Genomic DNA, 26,235 nt, shown 5'->3' on the forward strand with positions numbered 1-26,235 from the left:
ACATTAACCAAGTAATGTTATTTGTCTAAATTTATTTTTTTTTTTTTTACATGTCTATTCTATTGGTACATTGTTTATGGCAAAATTGTTGATCTGTTTTTTGTTTGTTTTTACAATAAAACCTTCTATAGTCAATTTATATATTATAATATAAAAACAATCACACCAGTTTTTTTTAAATAATAAACCAAAGTAATGCAAAGTGTTATTATTTGAGTCTTAATGTAATGATTTTTTTAATATGTCCATCCATTGGTACAATAAACCTGTATTCATAGAAGTTATTGGTATCTTTTTTGTTTGTTTTTAAACAATAAAACCTATAGTCAATCAATTCTTTCAATCTTTTCAATGTGAAGCAGAATGAAATCAATGTTTTAAAGAATCTTTTTTATTAGAAAACTCTTAAATTATAAACACACTGCACATAAATTAAAAAAATAACTTCAACACTGCACACAAATTTAACACTCTTTGCTCTGTGTCCATGTAGGGGTATTTCCGCTGAACATGTCTTTAAGCACTTTTCGCGTCCTTCACTTCCTCTGGTTGACGGCATTCCTGGTGACGCCATCAGCCCTCGCCACTGCGCCCACTCTGTCCACTCTCTCGCTCTGCTCCACCTGTCTCTCCATCTTCTGCCGATCACGCTTGGCCTGGACCCACCGGGCAGAGAGCGCCATCTCCTTTATGTCCTAACTGGTGATGCCACCCCACATCTCGCTCAGCCACCCCTCCACCGTTCTGCCCTGCGGGTCTGTGCTTTGGCAAAATCTTGCCCTGGCTGACCTCAATATTGTGTGGCCCGTTTGCCTTGTTTTCTGCGGCGGTCAGTGCCTCCTGGAAGCAGGCCCTGGGACAATGCCTTTCTTCATATTGTTGTAGGTGGTTTCCAACCTCCACCTTGTCGTCCTCAGGACGACTCATAAAGCCAGAGGTCCAGGGTCTCCCCTGTTCCCTCACAGTATATCTCGTTCTTGAAAATGAAATGTCTGTACAACTCACAATAGGGACAGTCCTTTAAAACAGGGGTTCTCAACTGGTCTCACCCTGGGACACACATTTTGCCACAGTCAGCAAATCGCGACCCACGTTTTTTTAGAATAAAAAAAAAAAACAAATTTTCAAAGATAGCTGTTGAAAACACATATATAATCTTATTTTAAACATAAATCTATATTTTTCTGTGCAACATGCTTTTCACAGCATGTCTGTCAAAAGACAAGTTTCTTTCAAAATAAAAGACAAGTCCAACATGACAGACATTAAGTATTTTATTTGATTTTTTTGGCCAGCTTTCCGCGACCCACCAGTTGAGAATCACTGCTTTAAAACACTGTGGCGTTTGATTGTGGCAGTGGTTTCCAGGTGCTGCACCCGGATGCCTCCTCTCCTGTCTGTGTGGCTCTGTTATGGAGTACGGTGAAAAAAAAAGAAAGGACAGCAGTGAGTCCAGTGCAGCGATGTTACATTAAAAGTATTTTGACTTTTGCAACCTGAATTCTTCTTATTTACCTTTTTTCCAGTCTGGCTTGCAGTGTTTTGAAGAGCTGTGGAAATTAGCAACAGCAATACTCAGTGCAGAAAATTCAAAGAATTATATATAAAGGTGGTTATTTTAAAAATTAGGTCTTATATAGTTACTTTTTCTTTGAATGCTAAAGCTCTTCCCTGCTGGTTCTTGAAGAGTGTGGTTGTCCATCTTTAAAATAAATCAAATTCCAATGTAGAAATAAGTAACAGCAGTGAGTCGCTGTATTCCATCGGTAAAGCAGCAAAAGTTAACATTATGGTGTCGTGGTTGTACCTTGTTCAGGAATCAAAGTTCGTCGGTGGTCCTCTGGTCCTTCTCTGCTCCAATGATGAATGAGTCTCCTCATTGTGCTTCACCTGGCTTTAAGGGCCGCCCTGGCTTTCACACCTCTGTATTCACACCTTCATCCTTCATCCGGCACTTCACCCCACATTGCCTCGTCTGAAGGGTATGAATTGTGCATGAATGTTGGTGGTGGTAGATAAAGCGGGAAAGTTAACATTTATGGTGGCGTGCTTGTACCTTATTGAGGAATCAAAGCTGGTCCTCCTCCCGCTTCCTCTCACTCAGCAATTCTTCCACAGTTTGACCCCCAGCAGTTGCCCTCACAAAAGTGAATCATTGTTTTCCCTTTTCTTGCTGTGGAAGAGGCTGTGTCCATATGCCTTTGTCTTTGGCTGCTTGCACAATTGACATTTGCATGAAAAGTTGGCCCTTCCAACATACGCCAGTCCTTCCCTCTCAGCCTCCTCTTTCTTTAGGTCCAACTGTTTCTGCTTCACGCAGTGGTTTTTGGCAGCCTCTTGTGTCTGAGGTCCAAACACTGGTGGTGGCAGTGGCGGAGGCAGCACTATAGCTGGTGCTGATGCTGCTGCTGCTGCGGTTGCTGTTGCGGTGGCAACAAGGGAAGCACTGGTGGCCATGTGTGGTGTAGGGACATGGACAATTGCTGTGTGGTGAAAAGGCGCAGCCATCCTCCGTGCTGCAGGCTGTCAGCGGTGGGATGCTGTCCATCTGGCCAACACAGAGAACCACGTTCTCCTGACGCGCCTTCCGCTTGTTAAACCTGGTAGAGCACATGATTGTTAGGAATCCACATAGCAGATAATAGCAAAAGGCTGCATCGAGTGTGTGTGTGTGTGTGTTTCTCACCACTGCGTCAGTGTTTTCTGGTTGATCTCAAACAGCTGGAGTTTTGTGGAGAGCATCGGGTGACTTAGCACGTTCTCCCAGATGAACCCGTAGTTACGCACGATGTCACTCCAGCGGCTGATTCGAACACCAGATATAGTCCGGTTCAGGGGAAAGATCTTGCACAGGAGAATGCAGATCGTTTCGACCAGGCGGCTGACTCCTGGACTCTGCGCTGGTCCGCTCCCCTGACTGCTGAGACATCTGCCAAAGATACACAAATAAGTAAGTGTGGTGCGTATGCAGGGCAGAAACACGTGTCTTGTGTGTTTAGTGTCACTCACCTCCTCAAGCTCTCCACCCCAGCCCGTGAATCAGTCGGTGCACGGGAGGACTTTGGCTTTTTAAACCGGCCATGCGTCAACTGGTCCCTGAACCTGGGTGGAAAAACGAGTGGCGCTTTGTCCCGCTCAGGCAGCCTCTGCCACAACTGCACCTTCTCCTCCGCCTGCCTCTGAGAAACACAGTTGAGCAAGCGCAGCTGGACCAGACGTTCAGCCAGTCCGACCACATGCTGGTAGCCGGGAGTGCCATCATCGCCCACATAAACCTGTAGAGGAGAAGACCGTCCTCAGTCCTGTTGATCAGATGGAGGCACCGATAAAGGATTTATTATTACCCACCTCCTCCGTTTGTGGCTGAGCCGTAGACGCCGGCGGCTGCGGAACTGGATTTTGCAGGAGGCCTTCCAGGTAAAACATCAGATCCTGGAAGCCCTCGTCAACATCCTGCCCTTCCTCCTCTTCCCCCTCCTCAATCACATCCACCTGCTGCTCGTCCTGAGGTCCCTCCGTGTCCTCTGGGATGTCCTCCAGGACCTGGCCAGTCTGGGCGAAAAGGTAGGCCACTCCAATCAGCTCTCCTGTAACAACATGTGAATAAGTGAGTGACACGCCCCCCTCTACACGTCTTTTCTCTCACAACACAAACCTGTGTACGGGCGCGAGGGATCCGAGTATGCGTCCAACATACGCTGCCCAAAGAGCTCCACCGAGAGCTGGTTGGCGTGCTCCATTTCCCGGGGGCTGTAGCAGAGGTGTGGGCCTCGGCTACCTCTCTGGACGGTCGCGCGGCTCCGGTCTGCGTTCCACCTCGTCAGCCCCTCCAGCAGGTAGAGCTGAAAATGGATGTCGTTTGCACTGGTCCCTTTAAAACCGCACAACAGAAGTCAGATCGGTGAGGGACAATTCAGAGAGCGAGGCTGCAGAGCGCCTCGGTCGTCGTGTCAACTCACCAGGGATGAACCGGTTGAGGTGGAGGTGAAATGACTCCAAGGAGGTGGAACCTCTGGCGCAGCGGTACACGGGGAGGCTGACTCCACCCATGGTCACCTGGCCGGTTTGGAGGTAGAGAGGCACGTGAGGAGGGTCCTGGATGCAGCACACGTGGCGGCGCTGCGTGGCCCAAATGGGCTCCACGCGGTCTGCGTCGAGGAGAGGGACGCCCATGGTGTCCGTGGCGTCTTTGAACGCGTCCAGAACATCGTCCAGGTACCTCTCCGTGAGCTCCGTGCCTCGCGTGGCATGCCGACAGTGTCGAGCCATCTCCTTCAGCGACACGGTGCCCCCAGGAGCCGGGCACCGCGGCCCTCCTTGGCTCGCTTCAGGAGAGCAACGTCCTCCGGGTCCCAGACAAAAAATGGCTGCAGAGATGCGGCGCATGAAGTTCGCGTACAGAGGGTGACTGTCGGTGGTCACCACGCCAGCCAGCCGGCGCATGAAATGCCAGATGTCCAACCTCACTTTGAGGGTGGACCACTCTGACAACATTCTCCCGGCGGCGGAGCGTCCGTCCTGGCTGGAGCAGCAGCAGTCCCTGTCAACGTACAGCGCCACGGGAGGCTCCACCCCCGCCTGCTTGTACCGGCGCATCAGGCCCTGGGCCATGGCCTTCAGGCCGTTGCCTTCGGCCACCATCAGCACGGAGATGAGGACCTGTCCGTGCTCATTGCCGACGTTTGTCACCCACTCGGCGGTCCCAGCGACGTGTCCGGCCAGCTTCTTGGTGATCTGCACAGATGCATATAATGCATGTAGTCAGAGTTCACTCACAACCCATCGTATTCAAGTGCCGTCATGACAGTTACCTTCTTGGTGGAGTCCATCTTCAGGATCGAGCCGTAAACAGACGTGATGCTGGCCTGCATCTCCTCGATTCGCCCATAGCAATGATTGCCATGGGCTGCCAGGATCCACTGCGGGCCGGGGATGGGATCCATTTGGGGGTACATGGCAGGTGGGGGCCTCTCAACATTAGGCATGTTGAACTGCCTGTATGCATGCATGTAGTGCACGCAGCGAGTCATCCAGGCCCTCGTGTGCTCCTCACGGAGGAAGGTGTACACCCTCGTGGCGCTGTTGCCCAGCGTGCGACCGCTCATCTGCGAGAGCACGCGCCGATCACAGGCCAGCCTGATGGAGAAGGAGCAGGAGGAGATTTATTCAATCTACTCCGCATCTCACAACATTGAAACAGCGATGTGAAATCAAGATCTACCTGTATGTGAGCACAGCGGGAAACTGTGATCGGTACTCCTGCGACAGCTGGCCAAGGATGCTGAGGCACCAGGAGGGCCAACTTCTTCCCACAGCTCCGGCACTCCAGGTACTCTGTGCCCATGTAGTACCAGCCGTCGCGGTCCAGCACTCTCCACATTGTCTTATATATGCCACACGAGGTCATCTTGTGCTTGCAGACTGGGCATACGATGGGGCAGCGCCACACCCGGTACGGCATCCAGAGGAAGAAGGGACGCTGGAAGAAGGCTTCAGGAGAGGTTGGAGGCTGGAAGTAGATGTGCCGTGGTCCCGGTGGGTGGTACCAGAGCTGCAGCTCTGATTTCAGGGCTGCCTTTCCGGCTGAGTCTCTGGTGAAGAGAGCCCTGCTGAGCCAGGCATGCTGTCCTGGGGGCAGCGTCTCCCTCCAGGCATCAGGGAGACAAACCTGGGGTGGAAATCAATAAATCATTAATGTGAATAGAAATTATTGCCACCGACAGAGTGTTGCATGTCCGTGCTTAAAAAACACCGTCACCATGAACAAAATAAATACAAATCACAAAGACTCACGTCCGCGGAAGACACTCCAGCAGTGCGGCTTAACACTGCAGGTGGAGGTGGAGCCTGTGGTGCTGTGGGGCCGGGAGTAGGCGTGGTGGGCGGCGGAGTAGGTGTAGGAGTGGTCAAAGCTGCAAAATACCGTGGGTCGCTAAATTATTAACCAAAGAGGGGAGGTTTATTTTACTGAAATTATCTATTTCTACTTACGAGGGAGGTCGGACTTTTCCACTTCCTCCACAGCAGACACCATCGCCGCATCATCATCATCATCATCATCAGACGACGACGCTATAAAAGCGCGCACAGATTGCAGGGTTAGGACCACGTAAAATGACTTTTTGAGAAGTTGCTGGGAAAAGACACCTATGTTTAAGGGACAGGAATGAAGATACCTATGACAGCGATCCTCTTCGTTCTCCTCACAGGAGGAGGAGGAGGTGAGGGTGATGATGAGCATTCACAGGCACCACAGATGAAGGGCTGGCAGAGACAGATGCGGAGGCGAAGGAGGCAGAGGCGGAGGTGGAGGAGGCAGAGGTGGAGGTGAAGGAGGCAGAGGCGGAGGTGGAGGAGGCAGAGGCGGAAGTGGAGGAAGCAGAGGCGGAGGTGGAGGAGGCAGAGGTGGAGGTGGAGGAGAGGCGAGGAGGCGGAGGTGGAGGTGGAGGAGGCGGAGGTGGAGGCAGAGGAGGCGGAGGTGGAGGCAGACGTCGAGGCCTTCATCGTCTGCTCATCCCTCCACAGCACGTACTTTCTCAGCTGGTCCATCATTGTACCAGCTGAGTGAGCAGGGGCCCTCCGGAGCCAGTTCCTGTAGCTAATCAAATACAGTGTTTGTCAGGTGACAGCAGGAAACATGAGCTGCCTTGTATTTATCAACACACTGACACTCACCTCTGCACCTCAGCAACAGAAGATTCGAAAAAATCTTTGTAAGTGAGTTTGGTGTGTTTACCAAAGCCAACAACCTTGTGATCCAGTGCTGAGGAGGATGCTGGAATCAGGGAGCCATCGGACAGCATCCTCTGCTCAACAGCCCGCATGACATCTAGGAACAGCTTGGCGTAGCAACATAGGCTGTCCTTGTTCAGCATTGTGTGGCTCATGTTATCACGGCCAGCCTGACGCTCCTTCAGATGAGCAGCCGCAATCATGACAGCGTAACCCATGTCATTGCAAAGGAGCCAGTAGAAGGTCTGGCCACGATATTTGCCAAACTGCAGGTCATGTTGGCTGAGGAGCAGGTTGGAATCCTCCACATCACCTTGGCCATGGTGGACACGCAGCTTTGCATTCTGAATCACTCTGGCGGGCCCTTTCACTCCACCAATCAGCATGCTCCGGGCTTGCACCTGAAGGGCATAGGCCTGCGCATCCGGTGTTGGCTTCAGAATGATTTCTCCAGAGTCGGACCAGGTGAAATTTGGAATGTAGTCCATTTTTCTAATAAGAAGACATTAAGCAGAGAAGAGTTGATTAAAATTAACAATGCCCAGGTCACCCCAGCACACACACACACACACACCAACACACACCACACACACACACACACACACACACACGAGATAAGACTTCAAAAGGACCATTCTATCTTGAGTTTTGTCTTGTTCAAACATGTCCCTGTTACATCTTATTGTTTAGCAACCCTATTGTGAAAATGCATAATTTCAAAGGTCAAGCTGTGGAAAAAACCAGCCTATTGTGTGATAGAGAGAAAAGCTTGACAATTCACACATTAAAATAATATAATGTGGTTAAAAAAACAGGTATTATTACAAGATTGGTGTTATGCATTAAAACCACACATTTATAAAATCAAAACAGCAAAAATTGTAGCATTAATGAACAAATAAAAATATCTCCTTGATAAGAAAGCTTTATATACTATCTACTGTACCCTTATTTTACCCCATTTAACACACTGTGTTGAGGTGTGGGGGAACACGTATAAAAGTTTTTTGTTTTTGCCTTTTCTTTTATCTTGGTTTGTACAACCATAAACGCTAATACATTATACTCTAGTTCTCCAGTTTCCTTTTATATATTTTACTTTTAAGGCAACAAACGATAATATATCTAGTTATGCTTCTCATTTTTTTGTTTTATGAACATGAATTGTGTAAATACAGCACTATAAAATGACAAAGGAGGGGTAGGATTTCTTATAAGTTCTTTGAACTTCCACCTACACCTTTTGAGTGGCAACTTATTATTTTCCTTCTGAATTTTGTTTTTTTGATATGCTTCTCAAATCATTTCAATTATTAATTAATTAATTAATTTAACAAAATTAATCACGTTAGTGGTATTTTTCTAAAAATGCATTCAGTTATTCATTCATGTTTAATGCTTATTGTTTAATAAACATCCATTTAACTACAGCTATTTAATATGACTAAACATCAATTAAACACAGAATACATGGATAAATGGAATACAATACAAATACTTTACATTTGTTTTTTTTTTTTGCTTTTTTTGGCCGTCAGGTCAGCGTTTAATACAGTAGTAATTACAGTTTCATTCAATATTTGACAAGGTCCTTCGCCAGTGTTAAAAAACGTGAAATACAGTTTTAGTTAGTATTTTACACGGAACAAAGCAACATATTTTCAGCGGTCTTAAGCAGTTTATACACATTAGCGTTTTATACAGTAGTAATTACAGTTTCATTCAATATTTGACAAGGTCCTTCGCCGGTGCTAAATAACGTGAAATACAGTTTTAATTGGTATTTTAAACGGAACAAAGCAACATATTTTCAGCGGTCTTAGACAGTTTAAACATGAATTCCGTCCATTTCATTACTATTTCACGATATTAAAGCTAACAAAAAGGCGGTAAAATACCCCGATTACAAAAATTGACATAATAAAACATGTATTACTCACCAGGATGGTTTTTCAAAGTTTTTGAAAGTTTGTGAACGTTCTGGGAAACGATTGAAAAGTTAACTTTTCTCTCGGTAGCTTGAGATCTGATGGAAATCAAATGCAAACTAGGGCAATGGCAACATGGCCGCCTACTAAACCTATTTGACCCGCCCCCACTCTAAGGAGAACGAGCCAATCAGAACAGTACGCAGAATCTGAGCCCGCCCTCCTCTAAGGAGAACTAAGGAGAACCAACCAATCAGAGCAGTTAGCGCTTGAGCACTCAGCCAATCAGCGACCAGAATCGGGAAGGCTAAGGAGAACCAAGGAGAACCAGAGAGAACCGATGATTCACTTCAGACGGGACCGGGCCAATCTTCGGGGGCCCCCTTGCGGCCACCGCCCCGCCTCGCAGGCCTCCAGAGCGCCGGCGCTCCGAGGACGCCCGTCAATCTCCGCGAGCAGACGGAGTTAGCATACTAAGTAGCCACGTGCACCGGATCGTATGACAACATCACACCTTTTTATTTGTTTCATTTAACAATGAAACCATCTACAGTCAATTTATATATTTAATCACACTTTTACATATTGTATATAGAAACTCTTGAAGTCACACCAGATGATGATCATAATTATTATTATTTGAGTCTTAATGTAATGATTTTCTTACACGTCCATTCATTGGTAACAATAAACCTGTATTCATAGAAGTTGTCGGTTTCCTTTTGTGTTTGTTTTTTAACAATAAACTCACAAAGCAGATCAATTCTTTCAAAACTGTCAATGTGAAGCAAGAAAGAGGAAATCAAGGTTTTAAACAACGCTTTTTTTTTTTATTATAAAACTCCTGCATAAATAGATAAAAAAAGAGTAACTTAAACACTGCAAACAAAATTATAAACACGCCGCATAAATAAATGAAAAAAAAGTAACTTAAACACTAAAAACTCCTGCATAAATAGATAAATAAAAAGAGTAACTTAAAACACTGCAAACACAAAATTAAAACACGCCGCATAAATAAATAAAAAAAAGTAACTTAAAACACTGCAAACAACAAATTATAAACACGCTGCACAAATAAATACAAAAACTTAACTTAAACACTGCAAACACACACACACACATTCAACACTCTATCATGCACAGAAGGGGCTTTGTGGCCAAACAAGTCATCGCGCACTTTCTGTGCCTGTGCCCTTCGCCTCCTCTGGATGACGGCATTCTTGGTGACGCCATCAGCCCTCGCCTCTTCGCCCACTCTGTCCACCATCTCGCTCCGCCTGTCTCTCCATCTTCTGCCGGTCCCGCTTTGCCTTGGCCTGGACCCGCCGGGCAGAGAGCGCCATCTCCTTCATGTCCTAACTGGTGATGCCACCCCGCATTTGGGTCAGCCACTCCTCCACGTTCTGCCCTGCGGGTCAGTGCGCTGGCAAAAGCTTGCCCTGGCCGACCTCAGTATTGTGTGGCCCGTTTCTCTGGTCTTCTGCTGCCCACACTTAGGACAGTGCCTCCTGGAAGCAGGCCCCGGGACAATACCTTTTTTCATATTGTTGAAGGTGGTTTCCAACCTCCACCTCGTTGTCCTCGAGACCTGCCTCTCATGAAGCCAGAGGCCCAGGGTCTCCCCTGTCCCCTCGCAGTTATTTCCTTTTATGAATGAAATGAAACCGTACGAGAGACAGAGGACTTGCAATAGGGGCAGACCTTTAAAACACTGTGGCGTTTGATGGTTGCCATCATCGTCAGCAGTGGTTTCCATGTGCTGCACCCGGATGCCTCCTCTCCTGTCTGTGTGGCTCTGTTGTGGAGTACTGTAAAAGAAAACAAGAAAGGACAACAGTGAGTGCAGTGCAACAATGTTACATTAAATGTATTTTAACTTTTGCAACCTGAATTCTTCTAATTTACCTTTCTCTTCAGTCTGGCTGGCCATGTTTCGAAGAACTGTGGAAATTAGCAACAGCAATAGTCAGTGCAGAAATGATAGAATTATAAATAAAGTTGTTTATTTTAAAAATTAAGTCTTATATAGTTACCTTTTCTTTTAGTGCAAATGCTCGTCCCTGCTGGTTCGCAAAGAGTGCGGTTGTCCATCTTTAAAATAAATCTAATTCCAATGCAGAAATAAGTAACAGCAGTGAGTCGCTGTATTTCATGGATAAAGCAGCAAAAGTTAACATTATGGTGTTGGTGTCGTACCTTGTTCGGGAATCAATGTTCGTTGGCGGTCCTCTGGTCCTTCTCTGATGCTGCTCCAACGATGAATGAGTCTCCTCATTGTGCTTCACCTGGCTTTAAGGGCCGCCCTGGCTTTCACACCTCTGTATTCACACCTTCATCCTTCCTGTTTCTTCCTGGCCTCCTGTGGTGATTCTCGTCTCTGTTGGTCCTCTGGTCCTTCTCTGCTGCTGCTCCAACGATGAATGAGTCTCCTCATTGTGCTTCACCTGGCTTCAAGGGCCGCCCTGGCTTTCACACCTCCACATTCACGCCCTTCATCCTTCCTTGGCCCCTGGACCCCCCCCTGTTGTGATTCTTCTCTCTGTTGGAAAACAAAAGGCCAGAAAACGTAAGATGTTTCTGACATCAAGAAGATTCCAAGAAATAAGTTGGTTTGAAGTTCATTGTAATTACAAGAACAATGTCAGTAAAACTTCAAGCAGGCCTAATCCTCACACAAAGGACCACACACACACACACACACACACACACACACACACACACACACACACACACACACACACCTCAAAGGTAACAGAATGTGAGAATTATTATTATGATTATTATCTTTATGTCTCTCGGAGATCCATGGCCGATCCATCGCAGGTCACTGCAGCTCGTCCTCTCGCATCTGCAGCATGGTTTTTCCTTTAAAATCAATCCAATTCTAATGTAGAAATAAAAAAGTCAGTGTATTCCATGCTAAAAATGTATAAAGCAGGAAAGTTATCATTACGGTGATGTGTTGTACCTTATTGAGCAATCAGGTCACTGCAGCTCGTCCTCTCGCATCTGCGGCATAGTTTTTCTTTAAAATCAATCCAATTCTAATGTAGAAATAAAAAAAGAGAAACAGCAGTCAGTCTGACTGACTGACTGTATTCCAGTATTCCATGCTAAAAATGGATAAAGCCGGAAAGTTAACATTACGGTGACGTGGTTGTACCTTATTGAGCGATCAAAGTTGGTCCTCCTCCTGTCTTCCTCTCGCTCAGCCATTCTTCAGCTGTTTGACTCCCAGCAGTGGCCTGACAGAAGTCCATCATTGTTTTTTCTCCTTTCTTTACTGTGGAAGCGACTGCAGCCATATGCTTTTGTCTTGAGCTGCTTACAATTGATCATTTTAAATGTAGAGCATGCGATCGTGGCTCAGTGGTAAAGTGGTCGTCCAATAACTGAAGGTTTGGGGTTCAAATTCTGCTCTATCTGAGTCGTTGTTGTTGTGTCCTCAAGCAAGGCACTTCACCCACATTGCCTCGTCTGAATGGGTATGAATTGTGCATGAATGTTGGTGGTGGTCATAGGGGCCGTAGATGCAAAAATGCAGCCGTGCTTCTGTCAGTATGTCCCAGGGCAGCTGTGGCGACATTGTAGATTACCACCACCGTATGACTGGCATGGATGACAAATGGACACGCTTTTAAAAAGAGAAACAGCAGTCAGTCAGTCAGTGTATTCCATGATTCCAGGAGCCGGGCACCGCGGCCTCCATGGCTCGCTTCAGGAGAGCAACGTCCTCCGGGTCCCAGACAAAAATGGCTGCAGAGATGCGGCGCATAAAGTTCGCATACAGAGGGTGACTGTCGGTGGTCACCACGCCAGCCAGCCGGCGCATGAAATGCCAGATGTCCAACCTCACTTTGAGGGTGGACCACTCTGAGAACATTCTCCCAGCAGCAGAACATCCGTCCTGGCTGGAGCAGCAGCAGTCCCCTGTCAACGTACAGCGCCACGGGAGGCTCCACCCCCGCCTGCTTGTACCGGCGCATCAGGCCCTGGGCCATGGCCTTCAGGCCGTTGCCTTCGGCCACCGTCAGCACGGAGATGAGGACCTGTCCGTGCTCATTGCCGACGTTTGTCACCCACCCGGCGGTCCCAGCGACGTGTCCGGCCAGCTTCTTGGTGATCTGCACAGATGCACATAATGCATGTAGTCAGAGTTCACTCACAACCCATCGTATTCAAGTGCTGTCATGACAGTTAACTTCTTGGTGGAGTCCATCTTCAGGATCGAGCCGTAGACAGACGTGATGCTGGCCTGCATCTCCTCGATTCGCCCATAGCAATGATTGCCATGGGCTGCCAGGATCCACTGCTGGCCGGGGATGGGATCCATCTGGGGGTACATGGCAGGTGGGGGCCTCTCAACATTAGGCATGTTGAACTGCCTGTATTCATGCATGTAGTGCACGCAGCGAGTCATCCAGGCCCTCGTGTGCTCCTCACGGAGGAAGGTGTACAGCCTCGTGGCGCTGTTGCCCAGCGTGCGACCGCTCATCTGCGAGAGCACGCGCCGATCACAGGCCAGCCTGATGGAGAAGGAGCAGGAGGAGATTTATTCAATCTACTCCACATATCACAACATTGAAACAGCGATGTGAAATCCAGATCTACCTGTATGTGAGCACAGCGGGAAACTGTGATCGGTACTCCTGCGACAGCTGGCCAAGGATGCTGAGGCACCAGGAGGCCAACTTCTTCCCACAGCTCCGGCACTCCAGGTACTCTGTGCCCATGTAGTACCAGCCGTCGCGGTCCAGCACTCGCCGCACTGTCTTATATATGCCACACGAGGTCATCTTGTGCTTGCAGACTGGGCACACGATGGGGCAGCGCCACACCCGGTACGGCATCCAGAGGAAGAAGGGACGCTGGAAGAAGGCTTCAGGAGAGGTTGGAGGCTGGAAGTAGATGTGCCGTGGTCCCGGTGGGTGGTACCAGAGCTGCAGCTCTGATTTCAGGGCTGCCTTTCCAGCTGAGTCTCTGGTGAAGAGAGCCCTGCTGAGCCAGCCATGCTGTCCTGGGGGCAGCGTCTCCCTCCAGGCATCAGGGAGACAAACCTGGGGTGGAAATCAATAAATCATTAATGTGAATAGAAATTATTGCCACCTACAGAGTGTTGCATGTCTGTGTTTAAAAAACACCGTCACCATGAACAAAATAAATACAAATCACAAAGACTCACGTCCGCGGAAGACACTCCAGCAGTGCGTCTTAACACTGCAGGTGGAGGTGGAGCCTGTGGTGCTGTGGGGCCAGGAGTAGGCGTGGTGGGTGGCGGAGTAGGTGTAGGAGTAGTCAAAGCTGCAAAATACAGTGGGTCGCTAAATTATTAACCAAAGAGGGGAGGTTTATTTTACTGAAATTATCTATTTGTACTTAAGAGGGAGGTCGGACTTTTCCACTTCCTCCACAGCAGACACCATCGCCGCATCATCATCATCATCAGACGACGACGCTATAAAAGCGCGCACAGAATGCAGGGTTAGGACCACGTAAAATTACTTTTTGAGAAGTTGCTGAGAAAAGACACCTATGTTTAAGGGACAGGAATGAAGATACCTATGACAGCGATCCTCTTTGTTCTCCTCACAGGAGGAGGAGGAGGTGAGGGTGATGGAGCATTCACAGGCACCACAGATGAAGGGCTGGCAGAGACAGATGCGGAGGCAAAGGAGGCAGAGGCGGCGGAAGAGGCGGAGGAGGCGGAGGTGGAGGCAGACGTCGAGGCCTTCATCGTCTGCTCATCCCTCCACAGCACGTACTTTCTCAGCTGGTCCATCATTGTACCAGCTGAGCGAGCAGGGGTCCTCCGGAGCCAGTTCCTGTAGCTAATCAAATACAGTGCTCGTCAGGTGACAGCAGGAAACATGAGCTGCCTTGTATTTATCAACACACTGACACTCACCTCTGCACCTCAGAAACAGAAGATTCGAAAAAATCTTTGTAAGTGAGTTTGGTGTGTTTACCAAAGCCAACCACCTTGTGATCCAGTGCTGAGGAGGATTCTGGAATCAGGGAGCCATCGGACAGCATCCTCTGCTCAACAGCCCGCATGACATCTGGGAACAGCTTGGCGTAGCAACATAGGCTGTCCTTGTTCAGCATTGTGTGGCTCATGTTATCACGGCCAGCCTGACGCTCCTTCAGATGAGCAGCCACAATCATGACAGCGTAACCCATGTCATTGCAAAGGAGCCAGTAGAAGGTCTGGCCACGATATTTGCCAAACTGCAGGTCATGTTGGCTGAGGAGCAGGTTGGAATCCTCCACATCACCTTGGCCATGGTGGACACGCAGCTTTGCATCCTGAATCACTCTGGCGGGCCCTTTCACTCCACCAATCAGCATGCTCCGGGCTTGCACCTGAAGGGCATAGGCCTGCGCATCCGGTGTTGGCTTCAGAATGATTTCTCCAGAGTCGGACCAGGTGAAATTTGGAATGTAGTCCATTTTTCTAATAAGAAGACATTAAGCAGAGAAGAGTTGATTAAAATTAACAATGCCCATGTCACCCCAGCACACACACACACACACACACACACACACACACACACACACACACACACACACGAGATAAGACTTCAAAAGGACCATTCTATCTTGAGTTTTGTCTTGTTCAAACATGTCCCTGTTACATCTTATTGTTTAGCAACCCTATTGTGAAAATGCATAATTTCAAAGGTCAAGCTGTGGAAAAAACCAGCCTATTGTGTGATAGAGAGAAAAGCTTGACAATTCACACATTAAATAATAATATAATGTGGTTTAAAAAACAGGTATTATTACAAGATTGGTGTTATGCATTAAAACCACACATTTATAAAATCAAAACAGCAAAAATTGTAGCATTAATGAACAAATAAAGATATCTCCTTGATAAGAAAGCTTTATATACTATCTACTGTACCCTTATTTTACCCCATTTAACATACTGTGTTGAGGTGTGGGGGGAACACGTATAAAAGTTTTTTGTTTTTGCCTTTTCTTTTATCTTGGTTTGTACAACCATAAACGCTAATACATTATACTCTAGTTCTCCAGTTTCCTTTTATATATTTTACTTTTAAGGCAACAAACGATAATATATCTAGTTATGCTTCTCATTTTTTTTAGTTTTATGAATATGAATTGTGTAAATACAGCACTATAAAATGACAAAGGAGGGGTAGGATTTCTTATAAGTTCTTTGAACTTCCACCTACACCTTTTGAGTGGCAACTTATTATTTTCCTTCTGAATTCTGTTTTATTGATATGCTTCTCAAATTATTTCAATTATTAATTAATTAATTAATTTAACAAAATTAATCACGTTAGTGGTATTTTTCTTCTAAAAATGCATTCAGTTATTCATTCATGTTTAATGCTTAATGTTTAATAAACATCCATTTAACTACAGCTATTTAATATGACTAAACATCAATTAAACACAGAATACATGGATAAATGGAATACAATACAAATACTTTACATTTGTTTTTTTTTTTTGCTTTTTTTGGCCGTCAGGTCAGCGTTTAATACAGTAGTAATTACAGTTTCATTCAATATTTGACAAGGTCCTTCGCCAGTGTTAAAAAACGTGAAATACAGTTTTAGTTAATATTTTACACGGAACAAAGCAACATATTTTCAGCGGTCTTAGACAGTTTAAACATGAATTCCGTCCATTTCATTACATATTTCACGATATTAAAGCTAACAAAAAGGCGGTAAAATACCCCGATTACAAAAATTGACATAATAAAACATGTATTACTCACCAGGATGGTTTTTCAAAGTTTTTGAAAGTTTGTGAACGTTCTGGGAAACGATTGAAAAGTTAACTTTTCTCTCGGTAGCTTGAGATCTGATGGAAATCAAATGCAAACTAGGGCAATGGCAACATGGCCGCCTACTAAACCTATTTGACCCGCCCCCACTCTAAGGAGAACGAGCCAATCAGAACAGTACGCAGAATCTGAGCCCGCCCTCCTCTAAGGAGAACTAAGGAGAACTAGGGAGAACCAACCAATCAGAGCAGTTAGCGCTGGAGCACTCAGCCAATCAGCGACCAGAATCGGGAAGGCTAAGGAGAACCAAGGAGAACCAGGGAGAACCGATGATTCACTTCAGACGGGACCGGGCCAATCTTCGGGGGCCCCCTTGCGGCCACCGCCCCGCCTCGCAGGCCTCCCGAGCGCCGGCGCTCCGAGGACGCCCGTCAATCTCCGCGAGCAGACGGAGTTAGCATACTAAGTAGCCACGTGCACCGGATCGTATGACAACATCACACCTTTTTATTTGTTTCATTTAACAATGAAACCATCTACAGTCAATTTATATATTTAATCACACTTTTACATATTGCATATAGAAACTCTTGAAGTCACACCAGATGATGATCATAATTATTATTATTTGAGTCTTAATGTAATGATTTTCTTACACGTCCATCCACTGGTAACAATAAACCTGTATTCATAGAAGTTGTCGGTTTCCTTTTGTGTTTGTTTTTTAACAATAAACTCACAAAGCAGATCAATTCTTTCAAAACTGTCAATGTGAAGCAAGAAAGAGGAAATCAAGGTTTTAAACAACGCTTTTTTTTTTTATTATAAAACTCCTGCATAAATAGATAAATAAAAAGAGTAACTTAAACACTGCAAACAAAATTATAAACACGCCGCATAAATAAATGAAAAAAAAAGTAACTTAAACACTATAAAACTCCTGCATAAATAGATAAATAAAAAGAGTAACTTAAAACACTGCAAACACAAAATTATAAACACGCCGCATAAATAAATAAAAAAAAGTAACTTAAAACACTGCAAACACAAAATTATAAACACGCTGCACAAATAAATACAAAAACTTAACTTAAACACTGCAAACACACACACACACACATTCAACACTCTATCATGCACAGAAGGGGCTTTGTGGCCAAACAAGTCATCGCGCACTTTCCGTGCCTGTGCCCTTCGCCTCCTCTGGATGACGGCATTCTTGGTGACGCCATCAGCCCTCGCCTCTTCGCCCACTCTGTCCACCATCTCGCTCCGCCTGTCTCTCCATCTTCTGCCGGTCCCGCTTTGCCTTGGCCTGGACCCGCCGGGCAGAGAGCGCCATCTCCTTCATGTCCTAACTGGTGATGCCACCCCGCATTTGGGTCAGCCACTCCTCCACCGTTCTGCCCTGCGGGTCAGTGCGCTGGCAAAAGCTTGCCCTGGCCGACCTCAGTATTGTGTGGCCCGTTTCTCTGGTCTTCTGCTGCCCACACTTAGGACAGTGCCTCCTGGAAGCAGGCCCCGGGACAATACCTTTTTTCATATTGTTGAAGGTGGTTTCCAACCTCCACCTCGTTGTCCTCGAGACCTGCCTCTCATGAAGCCAGAGGCCCAGGGTCTCCCCTGTCCCCTCGCAGTATATTTCATTCTTATGAATGAAATGTCCGTACGAGAGGACAGAGGACTTGCAATAGGGGCAGACCTTTAAAACACTGTGGCGTTTGATGGTTGCCATCATCGTCAGCAGTGGTTTCCATGTGCTGCACCCGGATGCCTCCTCTCCTGTCTGTGTGGCTCTGTTGTGGAGTACTGTAAAAGAAAACAAGAAAGGACAACAGTGAGTGCAGTGCAACAATGTTACATTAAATGTATTTTAACTTTTGCAACCTGAATTCTTCTAATTTACCTTTCTCTTCAGTCTGGCTGGCCATGTTTCGAAGAACTGTGGAAATTAGCAACAGCAATAGTCAGTGCAGAAATGATAGAATTATAAATAAAGTTGTTTATTTTAAAAATTAAGTCTTATATAGTTACCTTTTCTTTTAGTGCAAATGCTCGTCCCTGCTGGTTCGCAAAGAGTGCGGTTGTCCATCTTTAAAATAAATCTAATTCCAATGCAGAAATAAGTAACAGCAGTGAGTCGCTGTATTTCATGGACAAAGCAGCAAAAGTTAACATTATGGTGTTGGTGTCGTACCTTGTTCGGGAATCAATGTTCGTTGGCGGTCCTCTGGTCCTTCTCTGATGCTGCTCCAACGATGAATGAGTCTCCTCATTGTGCTTCACCTGGCTTTAAGGGCCGCCCTGGCTTTCACACCTCTGTATTCACACCTTCATCCTTCCTGTTTCTTCCTGGACTCCTGTGGTGATTCTCGTCTCTGTTGGTCCTCTGGTCCTTGTCTACTGCTGCTCCAAAGATGAATGAGTCTCCTCATTGTGCTTCACCTGGCTTCAAGGGCCGCCCTGGCTTTCACACCTCCACATTCACGCCCTTCATCCTTCCTTGGCTCCTGGACCCCCCCCTGTTGTGATTCTTCTCTCTGTTGGAAAACAAAAGGCCAGAAAACGTAAGATGTTTCTGACATCAAGAAGATTCCAAGAAAATAAGTTGGTTTGAAGTTCATTGTAATTACAAGAACAATGTCAGTAAAACTTCAAGCAGGCCTAATCCTCACACAAAGGACCACACACACACACACACACACACACACACACACACACACACACACACACACACACACACACACCTCAAAGGTAACAGAAGTTGAGAATTATTATTATGATTATTATCTTTATGTCTCTCGAGATCCATGGCCGATCCATCGCAGGTCACTGCAGCTCGTCCTCTCGCATCTGCAGCATGGTTTTTCCTTTAAAATCAATCCAATTCTAATGTAGAAATAAAAAAGTCAGTGTATTCCATGCTAAAAATGTATAAAGCAGGAAAGTTATCATTACGGTGATGTGTTGTACCTTATTGAGCAATCAGGTCACTGCAGCTCGTCCTCTCGCATCTGCGGCATAGTTTTTCTTTAAAATCAATCCAATTCTAATGTAGAAATAAAAAAAGAGAAACAGCAGTCAGTCTGACTGACTGACTGTATTCCAGTATTCCATGCTAAAAATGGATAAAGCAGGAAAGTTAACATTACGGTGACGTGGTTGTACCTTATTGAGCGATCAAAGTTGGTCCTCCTCCTGTCTTCCTCTCGCTCAGCCATTCTTCAGCTGTTTGACTCCCAGCAGTGGCCTGACAGAAGTCCATCATTGTTTTTTCTCCTTTTACTGTGGAAGCGACTGCAGCCATATGCTTTTGTCTTGAGCTGCTTACAATTGATCATTTTAAATGTAGAGCATGCGATCGTGGCTCAGTGGTAAAGTGGGTCGTCCAATAACTGAAGGTTTGGGGGTTCAAATTCTGCTCTATCTGAGTCGTTGTTGTTGTGTCCTCAAGCAAGGCACTTCACCCACATTGCCTCGTCTGAATGGGTATGAATTGTGCATGAATGTTGGTGGTGGTCATAGGGGCCGTAGATGCAAAAATGCAGCCGTGCTTCTGTCAGTATGTCCCAGGGCAGCTGTGGCGACATTGTAGATTACCACCACCGGTATGACTGGCATGGATGACAAATGGACACGCTTTGAAAAAGAGAAACAGCAGTCAGTCAGTCAGTGTATTCCATGATTCCAGGAGCCGGGCACCGCGGCCTCCATGGCTCGCTTCAGGAGAGCAACGTCCTCCGGGTCCCAGACAAAAATGGCTGCAGAGATGCGGCGCATAAAGTTCGCATACAGAGGGTGACTGTCGGTGGTCACCACGCCAGCCAGCCGGCGCATGAAATGCCAGATGTCCAACCTCACTTTGAGGGTGGACCACTCTGAGAACATTCTCCCAGCAGCAGAACATCCGTCCTGGCTGGAGCAGCAGCAGTCCCTGTCAACGTACAGCGCCACGGGAGGCTCCACCCCCGCCTGCTTGTACCGGCGCATCAGGCCCTGGGCCATGGCCTTCAGGCCGTTGCCTTCGGCCACCGTCAGCACGGAGATGAGGACCTGTCCGTGCTCATTGCCGACGTTTGTCACCCACCTGGCGGTCCAGCGACGTGTCCGGCCAGCTTCTTGGTGATCTGCACAGATGCACATAATGCATGTAGTCAGAGTTCACTCACAACCCATCGTATTCAAGTGCTGTCATGACAGTTAACTTCTTGGTGGAGTCCATCTTCAGGATCGAGCCGTAGACAGACGTGATGCTGGCCTGCATCTCCTCGATTCGCCCATAGCAATGATTGCCATGGGCTGCCAGGATCCACTGCGGGCCGGGGATGGGATCCATCTGGGGGTACATGGCAGGTGGAGGCCTCTCAACATTAGGCATGTTGAACTGCCTGTATTCATGCATGTAGTGCACGCAGCGAGTCATCCAGGCCCTCGTGTGCTCCTCACGGAGGAAGGTGTACAGCCTCGTGGCGCTGTTGCCCAGCGTGCGACCGCTCATCTGCGAGAGCACGCGCCGATCACAGGCCAGCCTGATGGAGAAGGAGCAGGAGGAGATTTATTCAATCTACTCCACATATCACAACATTGAAACAGCGATGTGAAATCCAGATCTACCTGTATGTGAGCACAGCGGGAAACTGTGATCGATACTCCTGCGACAGCTGGCCAAGGATGCTGAGGCACCAGGAGGCCAACTTCTTCCCACAGCTCCGGCACTCCAGGTACTCTGTGCCCATGTAGTACCAGCCGTCGCGGTCCAGCACTCGCCGCACTGTCTTATATATGCCACACGAGGTCATGTTGTGCTTGCAGACTGGGCATACGATGGGGCAGCGCCACACCCGGTACGGCATCCAGAGGAAGAAGGGACGCTGGAAGAAGGCTTCAGGAGAGGTTGGAGGCTGGAAGTAGATGTGCCGTGGTCCCGGTGGGTGGTACCAGAGCTGCAGCTCTGATTTCAGGGCTGCCTTTCCAGCTGAGTCTCTGGTGAAGAGAGCCCTGCTGAGCCAGGCATGCTGTCCTGGGGGCAGCGTCTCCCTCCAGGCATCAGGGAGACAAACCTGGGGTGGAAATCAATAAATCATTAATGTGAATAGAAATTATTGCCACCTACAGAGTGTTGCATGTCTGTGTTTAAAAAACACCGTCACCATGAACAAAATAAATACAAATCACAAAGACTCACGTCCGCAGAAGACACTCCAGCAGTGCGTCTTAACACTGCAGGTGGAGGTGGAGCCTGTGGTGCTGTGGGGCCAGGAGTAGGCGTGGTGGGCGGCGGAGTAGGTGTAGGAGTAGTCAAAGCTGCAAAATACAGTGGGTCGCTAAATTATTAACCAAAGAGGGGAGGTTTATTTTACTGAAATTATAAAAGCGCGCACAGAATGCAGGGTTAGGACCACGTAAAATTACTTTTTGAGAAGTTGCTGCGAAAAGACACCTATGTTTAAGGGACAGGAATGAAGATACCTATGACAGCGATCCTCTTTGTTCTCCTCACAGGAGGAGGAGGAGGTGAGGGTGATGATGGAGCATTCACAGGCACCACAGATGAAGGGCTGGCAGAGACAGATGCGGAGGCAAAGGAGGCAGAGGCGGCGGAAGAGGCGGAGGAGGCGGAGGTGGAGGCAGACGTCGAGGCCTTCATCGTCTGCTCATCCCTCCACAGCACGTACTTTCTCAGCTGGTCCATCATTGTACCAGCTGAGCGAGCAGGGGTCCTCCGGAGCCAGTTCCTGTAGCTAATCAAATACAGTGCTCGTCAGGTGACAGCAGGAAACATGAGCTGCCTTGTATTTATCAACACACTGACACTCACCTCTGCACCTCAGAAACAGAAGATTTGAAAAAATCTTTGTAAGTGAGTTTGGTGTGTTTACCAAAGTCAACCACCTTGTGATCCAGTGCTGAGGAGGAAGCTGGAATCAGGGAGCCATCGGACAGCATCCTCTGCTCAACAGCCCGCATGACATCTAGGAACAGCTTGGCGTAGCAACATAGGCTGTCCTTGTTCAGCATTGTGTGGCTCATGTTATCACGGCCAGCCTGACGCTCCTTCAGATGAGCAGCCGCAATCATGACAGCGTAACCCATGTCATTGCAAAGGAGCCAGTAGAAGGTCTGGCCACGATATTTGCCAAACTGCAGGTCATGTTGGCTGAGGAGCAGGTTGGAATCCTCCACATCACCTTGGCCATGGTGGACATGCAGCTTTGCATCCTGAATCACTCTGGCGGGCCCTTTCACTCCACCAATCAGCATGCTCCGGGCTTGCACCTGAAGGGCATAGGCCTGCGCATCCGGTGTTGGCTTCAGAATGATTTCTCCAGAGTCGGACCAGGTGAAATTTGGAATGTAGTCCATTTTTCTAATAAGAAGACATTAAGCAGAGAAGAGTTGATTAAAATTAACAATGCCCAGGTCACCCCAACACACGCGCGCACACACGCACACACACACACGAGATAAGACTTCAAAAGGACCATTCTATCTTGAGTTTTGTCTTGTTCAAACATGTCCCTGTTACATCTTATTGTTTAGCAACCCTATTGTGAAAATGCATAATTTCAAAGGTCAAGCTGTGGAAAAAACCAGCCTATTGTGTGATAGAGAGAAAAGCTTGACAATTCACACATTAAATAATAATATAATGTGGTTAAAAAAACAGGTATTATTACAAGATTGGTGTTATGCATTAAAACCACACATTTATAAAATCAAAACAGCAAAAATTGTAGCATTAATGAACAAATAAAAATATCTCCTTGATAAGAAAGCTTTATATACTATCTACTGTACCCTTATTTTACCCCATTTAACATACTGTGTTGAGGTGTGGGGGGAACACGTATAAAAGTTTTTTGTTTTTGCCTTTTCTTTTATCTTGGTTTGTACAACCATAAACGCTAATACATTATACTCTAGTTCTCCAGTTTCCTTTTATATATTTTACTTTTAAGGCAACAAACGATAATATATCTAGTTATGCTTCTCATTTTTTTTGTTTTATGAATATGAATTGTGTAAATACAGCACTATAAAATGACAAAGGAGGGGTAGGATTTCTTATAAGTTCTTTGAACTTCCACCTACACCTTTTGAGTGGCAACTTATTATTTTCCTTCTGAATTCTGTTTTATTGATATGCTTCTCAAATTATTTCAATTATTAATTAATTAATTAATTAATTTAACAAAATTAATCACGTTAGTGGTATTTTTCTTCTAAAAATGCATTCAGTTATTCATTCATGTTTAATGCTTAATGTTTAATAAACATCCATTTAACTACAGCTATTTAATATGACTAACCATCAACTAAATACTGAATACATGGATAAATGGAATACAAGACAAATACTTTACATTTGGTTTTTTTGCTTTTTTTGGCCGTCAGGTCAGCGTTTAATACAGTAGTAATTACAGTTTCATTCAATATTTGACAAGGTCCTTCGCCAGTGTTAAAAAACGTGAAATACAGTTTTAGTTAGTATTTTACACGGAACAAAGCAACATATTTTCAGCGGTCTTAAGCAGTTTATACACATTAGCGTTTTTATACAGTAGTAATTACAGTTTCATTCAATATTTGACAAGGTCCTTCGCCGGTGCTAAATAACGTGAAATACAGTTTTAATTGGTATTTTAAACGGAACAAAGCAACATATTTTCAGCGGTCTTAGACAGTTTAAACATGAATTCCGTCCATTTCATTACATATTTCACGATATTAAAGCTAACAAAAAGGCGGTAAAATACCCCGATTACAAAAATTGACATAATAAAACATGTATTACTCACCAGGATGGTTTTTCAAAGTTTTTGAAACTTTGTGAACGTTCTGGGAAACGATTGAAAAGTTAACTTTTCTCTCGGTAGCTTGAGATCTGATGGAAATCAAATGCAAACTAGGGCAATGGCAACATGGCCGCCTACTAAACCTATTTGACCCGCCCCCACTCTAAGGAGAACGAGCCAATCAGAACAGTACGCAGAATCTGAGCCCGCCCTCCTCTACGGAGAACCAACCAATCAGAGCAGTTAGCGCATGAGCACTCAGCCAATCAGCGACCAGAATCGGGAAGGCTAAGGAGAACCAAGGAGAACCAGGGAGAACCGATGATTCACTTCAGACGGGACCGGGCCAATCTTCGGGGGCCCCCCAGCGACCGAGGCCGCGCATCGCAGGCCCTCCGAGCGCCGCCGCTCCGAGGACGCCCGTCAATCTCCGTGAGCGGGCGGAGCTCACATGAAAACATCATGACATCTTACCTGATTGTCACTTTTTTCCCAAATGACAATTACATTACACAAGTAATGTTATTTGTCTTAATGGTTTTTTTTTTCCTTTTTACATGTCTATTCTATTAGTACATTATTTATGATAAAATTGTTGATCTGTTTTGCGTTTGTTTTTACAATAAAACCTTCTATAGTCAATTTATATATTATATATAAAAACTCTTGAAATACAATCACACCAGTTACTTTATAAATAATAAACCAAAGTAATGCAAAGTGTTAATATTTGAGTCTTAATGTAATGATTTTTTAATATGTCCATCCATTGGTACAATAAACCTGTATCCTATTCATAGAAGTTATTGGATTCTTTTTTCTTTGTTTTTTAACAATAAAACCTATAGTCAATCGATTTTTTCTATTCTTTCTTTTTATTAGAAAACACTTAAATTATAAACACACTGCACATAAATTAAAAAATTAACTTCAACACTGCACACAAATTTAACACTCTTTGCTCTGTGTCCATGTAGGGGCTTTTCTGCTCAACAGGTCTTTAAGCACTTTTCGTGTCCTTCGCTTCCTCTGGTTGACGGCATTCCTGGTGACGCCATCAGCCCTCGCCACTGCGCCCACTCTGTCCACCCTCTCGCTCTGCTCCACCTGTCTCTCCATCTTCTGCCGATCACGCTTGGCCTGGACCCACCGGGCAGAGAGCGCCATCTCCTTTATGTCCTAACTGGTGATGCCACCCCACATCTCGGTCAGCCACCCCTCCACCGTTCTGCCCTGCGGGTCTGTGCTTTGGCAAAATCTTGCCCTGGCTGACCTCAATATTGTGTGGCCCGTTTGCCTCGTTTTCTGCTGCGGTCAGTGCCTCCTGGAAGCAGGCCCTGGGACAATGCCTTTCTTCATATTGTTGTAGGTGGTTTCCAACCTCCACCATGTCGTCCTCAGGACCTGCCTCTCATAAAGCCAGAGGTCCAGGGTCTCCCCTGTCCCCTCACAGTATATCTCGTTCTTGTGAATGAAATGTCCGTACAACTCACAATAGGGACAGTCCTTTAAAACAGGGGTTCTCAACTGGTCTCACCCTGGGACACACATTTTGCCACAGTCATCAAATCGCGACCCACTTTTTTTTAGAATAAAAAAAAAACAAATTTTCAAAGATAGCTGTTGAAATAATCTTATTTTAAACATAAATCTATATTTTTCTGTGCAACATGCTTTTCACAGCATGTCTGTCAAAAGACAAGTTTCTTTCAAAATAAAAGACAAGTCCAACATGACAGACATTAAGTATTTTATTTGATTTTTTTGGCCAGCTTTCCGCGACCCACCAGTTGAGAATCACTGCTTTAAAACACTGTGGCGTTTGATTGTGGCCAACATTGTAAGCAGTGGTTTCCAGGTGCTGCACCCGGATGCCTCCTCTCCTGTCTGTGTGGCTCTATGACAAGCCCTTTTAACATTTAATAAGTCTGGCGGACATGTAGCAATTTAGTTTTCACTAGTGGAAATTACATTTGAACATGTTCAAATGTAATTTTGACATGTTGAA

At 46.1% G+C, this 26,235-nt stretch overlaps 1 protein-coding gene and 3 long non-coding RNA genes across 4 annotated transcripts; all 4 read right to left on the reverse strand.

Moving 5' to 3' along the window:
* Positions 1-1,357: 1,357 nt before the first annotated feature.
* On the reverse strand, positions 1,358-1,956 carry LOC114462761 (uncharacterized). Its single transcript, XR_003674026.1, has 4 exons — positions 1,808-1,956; positions 1,645-1,702; positions 1,516-1,550; positions 1,358-1,407 (listed from the first exon to the last, which is right to left on the reverse strand). It is a non-coding gene; the product is annotated as an uncharacterized LOC114462761 (long non-coding RNA).
* Positions 1,957-2,275: 319 nt separating this feature from the next.
* Positions 2,276-24,354, reverse strand: LOC114463433 (uncharacterized). Its single transcript, XM_028446979.1, has 13 exons — positions 24,231-24,354; positions 22,250-22,798; positions 21,901-22,172; positions 5,992-6,072; positions 5,794-5,912; positions 5,222-5,668; positions 4,812-5,105; positions 3,960-4,734; positions 3,656-3,871; positions 3,349-3,587; positions 3,010-3,275; positions 2,687-2,929; positions 2,276-2,600 (listed from the first exon to the last, which is right to left on the reverse strand). The coding sequence occupies exons 2-13, from the start codon at positions 22,792-22,794 to the stop codon at positions 2,276-2,278; spliced, it is 3,822 nt and encodes a 1,273-aa protein (XP_028302780.1). The 5' UTR covers positions 22,795-22,798; positions 24,231-24,354.
* On the reverse strand, positions 10,340-11,184 carry LOC114463170 (uncharacterized). Its single transcript, XR_003674071.1, has 4 exons — positions 10,860-11,184; positions 10,697-10,767; positions 10,569-10,604; positions 10,340-10,471 (listed from the first exon to the last, which is right to left on the reverse strand). It is a non-coding gene; the product is annotated as an uncharacterized LOC114463170 (long non-coding RNA).
* On the reverse strand, positions 11,464-11,939 carry LOC114463171 (uncharacterized). The gene is made up of 3 exons (XR_003674072.1): positions 11,827-11,939; positions 11,632-11,707; positions 11,464-11,547 (listed from the first exon to the last, which is right to left on the reverse strand). It is a non-coding gene; the product is annotated as an uncharacterized LOC114463171 (long non-coding RNA).
* Positions 24,355-26,235: the final 1,881 nt, after the last annotated feature.

This window comes from Gouania willdenowi, chromosome 5 (assembly GCF_900634775.1).
Source record: "Gouania willdenowi chromosome 5, fGouWil2.1, whole genome shotgun sequence".
In the NCBI taxonomy this organism is placed as follows: Eukaryota; Metazoa; Chordata; class Actinopteri; order Blenniiformes; family Gobiesocidae; genus Gouania; species Gouania willdenowi.